We start from the raw sequence: 9591 nt of genomic DNA on the forward strand, positions 1-9591 counted from the left end.
TTCGATGCAACAAAAGTGGGAGTAGTTTATTGTTCAATAATTTGTATTTTCATTTTCTTTTTTATTTATTACGTTCTGAGGAACCTACAGGCAATTACTTAAAATTTCAGATGTGCTTATGTACGCTTTAGCAGTCTAAAAGTTGTTGAATAATTGAAGTGAATTGTCTTAACTTGATTCTTAAGTTAATTTGAAACATTTTTTAAACTAATAAAATGAATAGAATGATGTAAGATGTTAAATAACAGGAGATCACTTGTTTCTTGGTCGCAAGGTAGAATCACGTGTATAACGCATAAAACATAAGAAATTAAATTTTGAAATGGAGGGATCTCTTCGTGATAAATCAATTGAACTACTTAAATGAGTTAATACTGAACGGAGAACAAACATTTATATTTCATTTTGTTTCAAATCTGTGCAGTAGGTATTTCCCTTTATAATATTTCTGTCTCACATTACAAACATGTTTTCATCTCGCTAGAAACAAGTTTTTTGCACTCGATCCCTGGCCACTATTTATTTCTGTTACTTCCAAGCCATTCATTCTTTCTTCATTTTCAATTTATTTTAATTTCAAAATCGTTCTCCAGTAATTAATTAAGCTGCAGTTTTCGATTGACTGCTGCAGTTTCTAACCAATCTTATAAAACCAGGAGACCGTAGGATGTAGATAATGAGGAAGAGTATGCACAAGTACAATTGAAAACAAAAGTATTGCATTTTTTTACCATAGAAAATTAGTGAATTTTTGCGAGATGCAAAACATTTTAACCATTCTAGAAACTAAACTTTGTTCAATTTTTTAGTTACATGCCAACCTCAGCTTCAACCTATGTACGATGCAAATAAATTATAAATTGACCTCGACTACGAACAACTACGCACTCCAATGTTTAAAAATGTTCAAGCTGTTTAAAATTTGTAATGTAACATTTTGTTTGTAATATTTTCTAAGTAAAATGTAAACAATTTTTAATAGACGATTAATCGTTTTTTTTAATTTTTTAGAATAAAATTTACGCATAATTTCTTCCCACACTTCAGTTAGGCGCCTTTATCACACGATGACACGTTCCCCACAAATGTGCGCAGACACTTCGAACTCGGCCCACTACGCCGCCTTGCCTCCGTTAATGATGAAAGTTGCACCATTCACAGCGGGCGATCAGCCTGTAAATCCAACTGCTAGATGAGGAACAGCTCTATGCAACGTCAGTCACACAGTAGCCATGTTCAAATGCGCAGTGGATCAGGCTCAAAAAAAGACAGTCATCAATTTGGAGCATAGGGGTTGCGTCTACGTAACATTATTTTTCTAATAGGTTGTAACGGTTTAATGGTAACTACTACTTGACAAGTTTTAATATATAAGAAAGGACATTTATTTAGCGGTTACATCACCTCGCCATATAAATAGAAATAGCCGTGCGTGTCTGTGCAACAAATATGTACATCTTTTTATTACGTTGATCCGTGCATGCAGTAACGAAGCATGCATCCTGCTGGTCCATGTTGACGCTGAACATTTAAAATCCACTTGAGTGATTTCCTTCCATCTGTTGAATAAAATCTTTCATCCATCCGGAAATGTAAATGTAATAAGAGTTGCAAATCGGCAGTCCCTCGCTTCTCCATGCATCATCCGCTCACCAATATAGTCAGATTGAGTTAACTATTAAAATTAGTTTAATAGCTTTACAATACAGCCTTTAAAGACATTTAGAATGAATGAGAAATTGCTATAAACAATGGAAATACATTTCCACATCATGCATGCAGAGTAGGAGATAAAACATGGAATAAGTGTTTTATGCTGTCTAGCGAACGGACGGTTTGGAACGATTTAGAATGGAGGGCTGAACCTACACAGCAAATCACAATTTTAAATGTCCTACAGATAAATCAGTCTCCTTGCGTGCAGTGGGGATTTATTGCTTGAATCGACGTCATGGACGATGTAGCCAGATGGAAAGTTGAAACTTTATCTCTCAAATTACTCATTCTCCTCTCCTCTATTAAGTGCACCCAGCCGCGCCGTTACATCTTCAAAAAATAATTTAACTTAAATAACTTGATTTATATCGACTGTGATGGAAATATTTCAACATTTGCTGCTTGACAGTTATCTCCTGACACCGTATTTTACGTTGTAACTTAATGTCATTCCGCATTTTATATGTCCATCAGAAATTGAAATATTTTTGCATCCTAAATATTTTCTATGTCATAATTTTTCAACCTTTTAACAATTTCCTTCTACATGAATCTCAAATCGTTTTGCTACTCTGATATCCTCATATTTCATCTTCATCCTAATTCACATTTCGTCTTCATCTACATATTCACCATAATCACCATAATTTATCATCATCATCTTCGTCATCATCATTATTTTCGTCATTATCATCAGCATCATCTTCATCATCATCATGATAATTATTGCAAAAGCCTGAACTGCATTTATAACTGAAAAAAGAAGGAATGCAAATGGAATGAATGGATGGAATAGGATGGCTTACGTGGTCTAACATAATAATGCAGCACTAATTACTTCCTACATGAATAATTATGTGATTATTATGAAAATATATTTATGAGATAATTAATGCTGGCAACGTTTACTGTTTACAATACCTTCATGCATAGGCATAGGCGCAGAAAATTATCATGGCTAATTATGCTGATCGGTAACACTTTTTTATTTACTTTCACATGGATAAACCTGTTTAAAAAATGGGGAAATGTACTGAGAAGTGGTTCGATGTGTTAAACTTGATAAAATGTTCATTTCATTGTTACGGTATATTTTCTCTTTCGGCAACAATTAATATTCGAACTTGTCAACATTTAGTTTTGCATCGTTCGTAATTTGTACTTTTTTGTTTTATCACTTGGCATCTGCACTCAGCTCGAGTTTGAAAACAAAAAATTGCAAAATTTTCATTTTTAACTGCATCAGTTGAGTAGCAAAATGTACAAAGAGTAGAGATGAACGTTTCAATCTAATCTTCATGAAAGAACTCACGATTTTATATATTGTGTTTTTGTTCATTGAAACAACAGATAGGAAGAAGTCAGTGCGATCCTGCAAGACAACTATTACTATGACGTCCACGATCAACAACCAACAGAACGAGTCATCGACTGATTGATCGAATGTAAAAATGAATGAATGAATGAATGAAAGAATGAATGAATGAAGGAACGAACGAACGAACGAACGAACGAACGAATGAATGAATGAATGAATGAATGAATGATTAATTAATTCATTGATTGATTCACTGATTCCTTTATTTATTAGTTCCATGAAAAAGCTGATTATAATGGTAGAATTAAGTGGTTGGTCGGTGGTTTTTTTGATTGACTTGAATGATTAATAGAGGTGAATTAATATACAGTATGATTGAGTCGTCAGCTAATATATTTGCTTAATATTTTTAGTACATATAAAAAACTGGTTAATAAATAACACTTTGAACTAAAATGTTTATTATTACCTTTAAATTCATTCGCTTATTCATTCATAAAGAAATGTTTTTTTCCTGTTTTAACAGCATCTGATTATGCTTAATCTATTATTGACACTCTTTATTTGGGAAAATAATCACTAAAAATTTGAATAAGTTTAAAATATAAAAGACAAATTTTAAAGCATGAATTATTTTACGAAATAAAACTGGGACAAACGTTAAAGTGATGTTTTGTTGTTCGTTATTAAATGATGTTTCTTTAAAAACGGAGCTGCTAAAGTTTCGAATTTTACAAACTTGGTTGAAATTCTGGTCCACACGGAGTGCCTGGAGCACACAGTCGTCCACACCACATGTCGTCCACATACACAGACACACACACATGACGTTTACACTGCGTGACGTCCAAACCATATGACGAACACAAACCACATGGCATACAAACCACAGCGCAGTGCAACAACGAAGGAAGTTGTGGCCCTCTTACCGTCTGAGCTAACTTTCCAACTAATATTTATTATTTAGTAACATTCTTCCAAGGTTAATAATGAAACAAATCGAAGAAGTGTTTGAGTAGAAACCATGTTGACATGAGTTAATTATGAAGATGATGATAATTATAAACTGTGTTCACCTGGAGACCGTTAAACTGGTTAAACAGATTGAACATTGGGCTAAGAACAAATATTTGCATTATCATTTTAAAAACATTGAAAAAATATACTCCAGTGTCGAACGTGGTATGGGATGACAAAATACAAATTAGATCATCCGAGGAATCGGTGATCATTGATAAAATAACACTTAGAACGTTTGAGTTTAATCGTGAGAATCATAAAACATTAACACAGATCGGGTGTTGTCTGAACATGAAGACCCAAAAACTGATTTGAAAAGACCAAACGTGAAAGTGAGAAAGAAAGAATAACAATTTAGAAATAAAAGTGAGTATTAAAGGTCTAAAACCATTATTTTATATAAAAAAATAACAGATTTAAAATGCATTAAACAAAATTGTTATACAACTTTTCAACTTCACGAACAAAATTTTGAAAAAAATATAATTTATGTGTAATAAAAGTTGAAAAACGAAAGCCCTGTAATAAAAGTGTATTAGTGAATTTGTTGAAGTTATTAATCCGTTATAAACTGGCACGCGTTCATTTGCATAACAAAGAGCTTCTTCGTAACATAACACCAATAAGCAACCAACTATAAGACAAGATTTTTATTTCAACTAACTTTGAAACAGCCAGACCAGAAATTAACAAAGTGAAACTATTAGAAGCAATCGAATGTAAAAACGTTTAACAACAGTTTCTAATAAAAATGATATTTAAATTGCAAGTCAGTTAGAAATTGACACGCGCTCATTTGCATGTTGCTCAAGAGATGGCATGTTTATTATAACTAACCAATTACCGACCAATCAGATCAAACGGTTTTAATTACAACTTTATTAGAGTTAACGGGAAGACTCAACTTTGCTTTTATTGGAAATGAAGACTTCAAGTTTCGTTCTAACAATGGATCTAAGGAATACGGGACATACTTGAGCAGAGGAACAAAGCAGGTTGTACCGGGCAGGAGGTATTGAATCTTAACGAGCCAACCTATAAATACTCCATCAGATAACTACTGGAACATTAAATGCTCAGCGTGTGGTACATTGCATCCTCAGCACAACAAATTTGTATGAATCAAAAATATTATAGTGATTACAAAATTTAACAAAATATTCATTAGTAAACTCTAAAAATTAAAAGCAAATTGGAACAATTGTACAAAATATATGCAATAGAACAAATTTTATCCTATTGAAAAAAAATTATATTTTTGTAAAAACTGGTTTAAAATCCAAAAATTCTTTTTTAATCTGTTCCTAAAAATCGAATCAAATATATAATAAACTAAGTGAAAAGTCATGCAAAACACAAATAATATAAGTGAACCATCAATGACCAACAACAATTTACAAATGTTGATCAACAATTCACCAATGTTGAACAACAACCCACAAATGTTGTACAACATATCACACCCAAATGTCAACATGAACATGTACAACATGAACATGTTCAACAACTCCTGGCCACAAACAACTCCAGCCTGGCAACACAACAACATGCTTCAACATTCATTCCAACATCCAGCTTCCAATAATCCAGAATGCATGAGAAACACACATCAATCAATGGACAGTGGTTACTACGACAACTCATCCACCTTCCAACAACAAACACCAACAACATCAAGAAATTGTTCATTAATGCCCATGCATTTCTCAACAATGTTTCATCCTCAATTCACCTCCACACCACAACAACACAGAACATTCCGCGACAACAACGACAAACTTCAACCCTACAATCAGCTGATGAATTATAACACGAATCCACCTTCCAACATGCACCATCAAGCACCTCAATCACACCTCACACCACACCACTCTGTACAACATTCCAACTCACTTGATGATAGTGGGCTGATGATGAGTTCAACACAAAAACGACAACACCACCAACAACAGCAACAACATCACAAACAACGACATCAACAACAACACAACCAAATAGATGATCAACAACATAACGCAACAGACAAGCAGACGGAGAACACACGTGTCTGCAGCAATTGTGGCACAACAAGCACACCCATGTGGCGCAGAGATTCGGAGGGAAGATGCATCTGCAACGCTTGTGGTTTGTACGAGAGAGCCAACAACGGCCAGAAAAGAAATTTGAGACAGGCCAGAGGGAAAGCCCCCTACAATAGACCCAATCAAGTTTGCTCCAACTGTTCTACTAGGTCCACCACCATGTGGCGCAAAACGGAGAACGGAGAAGTAGTTTGTAATGCTTGCGGACTCTACTACAAATTATATCAAAAACATCGTCCATTGGAGCTGAAGAGGGAAAAGATCCAAACGAGAAAGAGACCATTGAAAAAAATGAAGACCAGGAATGAAGGCGTTGATGATCCAACTCAGCAGGCAACTACACAACAAACCACATCAACGAATAATTCATTACTTCAACAAATTGCATCAGACAACAATTCAACCAACACAACACAACCAACAACAAATCAACATCTCTTTGCATCCAATCAACCAACTGCTTACAACTCATATCTGCCACCAAACACATTCCCATCAGAAACATCGCATGCAAGCCATCATCTGACACAACAACATCCAGCACAACACAACACAAAACATACAATGCAACATGCATCAGAACATTCAAATGAAACCAACAACAGCGCACATAATTCACACCATCATCCATTAAATACATTAACTTCATTCCAGCATTTTGCAGGTGCTCCACTGGATACGACGAACTCTGATGAAGATGTCCTCAACAATCAGTGCTGCTTGTTCAATGCTACTCATTCTGATACTACGAATTCTGATAAAACAATTAGGCTAATTTAAATTATTGTTTATGGTTAAAATTTGTTGCATGTTTTGTTTTGAATTATTTTAAAATATTTATTCGATTCTTTTATTTTGGTTATTTTTATGTACATATTTAGCCATTCATGCTAATTACTTTTAATACATTTTGTAATTTTGTAAAGCTTTTCAATAAATAAAGTTGTAACATATTTGTTCAAATATTATTTCAGATCTTAGTATTGTAGTTCCCAAGCATGGTAATATTGCAATAAAATCATTTTGTTTGTTAAATAACTTCAATTCAACGTATAACTTCATCGTACAGTTTATTCACCGAATCTATTAACCAAAGTAGAACTTAATATTAAATTCAATTTTTTGATATTATCCATAAAAATGGAAAAACTACTGCCAAAGTTTTCGTACAATATAACTCAAAATCTGACTGCTATCTAATAATCAGTTGCATATATTTAAATTTCTATCAGTGTTCCATAAGTTAATTATCTTAAATATGCATCCTTAGTTCCATTCTTTTTAGTGAGCCATCATCGTCTGCTGTTCGCGTGTTGCGTCATACGCCGGTGTATCCATCCATTCCATCACGTTCTGCTTTGCATTCTAATTTTGTGTTGAATTTCGGTGTAAACTGTAAAGTTGTGGTGAGGGCTGCCATTTGATTTGACGTTGGGTATCAGTTTTGGAGTGATTAAGAAATTGGTTATTTAATTGTAGCTGGATAATTATTTCGCGTGATGTTTGGATCATTAACTTCTTGTACAAATTTTGGTTTATTTCCGTTTTAACTGTCTTTTTCGTTATTTTTGCATATTTTGGAATTGATTTTAATTTGTGTAGAGTTTTTAGTTAAAAATGTGGGTCTTGTGGCCGAGTGGTTAGCGTGTCCGTCTACCACTCCTACGACTCGGGTTCGAATTCTGCAGTTTCTACAGGTTCATCCGGTTAGCCGAACCCCGGCCAACCCAGCCGTCCATCCTTTCAAGACTGGTAAATGGGTAAGTTAGACAACGTAAGTTTTCGCATGTTGGCCGGCGAGGTGGTTCAGTGGTTCCAAATGCTCACTGAGTCAAATATCTCAATGGCTATCATATACTCAGCGTATATCATGCGATGCTTGCGCGTGCACATAAATACATGTTTACGCCGTGTGAGAAGGATAAACAGCCTTTGTGGCGAAGATGGCTGCTTCAAATCAATGATTGAAGATATGAAGAACATAATCTATATATGCAACATTGTAAGTGGTTCTGAGTATGTCAGAGCTGCATAATGAAGACTAAAATAAAAAAAAGTTTTTTTTGTTTGTGGTTTGACAATACGAGCACATAATGGACTTAATTACATTTTAAAATATACGACACGTTGAATTCAAATTATTTAACAAACAAAAATAATTTTTTTTAATATATTATAAAATAATTATTTAAATAAATAAATAAATATATTTTGGTTTGCAAAATCTGTTATCAATATTGTAGGAACTCATAACTTTTCATGAGCATAAAAACATTTCAAAATATCTTCTTCTATCATAATTAAGCTAATTACCGTCTAAATGATATGATCTCTAAAGAATTGAGAATATACAAAAAAAAATGAATAGATTGCCATTTGTCTTTTTTTGTTATTCTTTATAAAGCAGCTTGGTCAAACTTAGAGGAGCTGTTTACATGTTATTCAAATAATGATTTTCATTTTTTCCTAATAATTACAATTACATCATCTAGTAATCTGAATTTAAATAAAGTCATGAAAATGCTGTATTTACTTCAGTCATTCTACCAACGCTTGTTGTAAAAATGGCTTTCTCTTTCTTTATAATGCTGTTATGAAATTATGCAACTTTGAAGTTTGCATACAATTACGAACAATGAACAGTGCAAAATAATGAAACAAAATTGATAGTTTGTTCTTTAAAATATTTTAAAATGTAATTAAAAAATAATTTACTACAGAAAACACTTCCATCGACTGATTACAAACGTTCTTTAAATGTTTTTCATTAAATGAATTCATTTTCCAAACTTGTACTGTAATAATATTGTTTGGGATAATTGTCTTAATGTACATTATCCATATTTCTAAACTATTTAGACTTCAATAAATATCTCAAACTGTTATTATACTTAGATATTGCTGTTCATGTTGATGAAATTTTTTCACCATTGGGTTTCCCACCATATATAAATTGTATATTTATAGTGTTTCATTTTTCATGCTAAAAACTTTAAATAATTTGCTACTACCTGATTTTTCTAATTTCTTCATTCACAAACCATCTAATATTATCAACGCTATTCGCTTTTTTATTCCTTTTATTATACCATTTAGTAGATTTAAAATTCTGAATGACAGTCATTTTGTCCTTGGTCCAAAAATTTGTTTCGCATTTCAGCCTCCATCTGTCACTGGCATTTTAGTACCTAGTCTTCTTAAAAAAGTGTAAACATTATTTATTATCTGTAAACAGTCACTTTGTACGTTTATAAGTTGTATACGTGTGTGTGTGTATTTATATATTTATATATATATATATATATAAATATATATATATAAATATATATATATATACATATACATATATATATATATATATAACAATATTCTATAAATTCTACCGAATGTTTGGCGTTAATATGTTTGTAGTTCTTTTTTTCAATTTTTCTCACTAAAGTTTTTTGGTGAACGTTA

At 32.7% G+C, this 9591-nt stretch overlaps 2 protein-coding genes across 2 annotated transcripts; one reads left to right on the forward strand and one right to left on the reverse strand.

Annotated features, from left to right (window-relative positions):
* Positions 1–2890: 2890 nt before the first annotated feature.
* On the reverse strand, positions 2891–3831 carry HELRODRAFT_163740 (hypothetical protein; the record flags this gene model as incomplete). Its single annotated transcript, XM_009027525.1, has 2 exons — positions 2891–3147; positions 3774–3831. The coding sequence occupies 2 exons, from the start codon at positions 3829–3831 to the stop codon at positions 2891–2893; spliced, it is 315 nt and encodes a 104-aa protein (XP_009025773.1).
* Positions 3832–6132: 2301 nt separating this feature from the next.
* Positions 6133–6414, forward strand: HELRODRAFT_67904 (hypothetical protein; the record flags this gene model as incomplete). Its single annotated transcript, XM_009026909.1, has 1 exon — positions 6133–6414. A coding segment is annotated over one exon (282 nt), but the record flags the coding sequence as incomplete, so codon positions are not given.
* Between the last annotated feature and the right edge of the window lie 3177 nt (positions 6415–9591).

The sequence above is a fragment of the Helobdella robusta genome (genome assembly GCF_000326865.2).
Source record: "Helobdella robusta unplaced genomic scaffold HELROscaffold_5, whole genome shotgun sequence".
NCBI lineage: Eukaryota > Metazoa > Annelida > Clitellata > Rhynchobdellida > Glossiphoniidae > Helobdella > Helobdella robusta.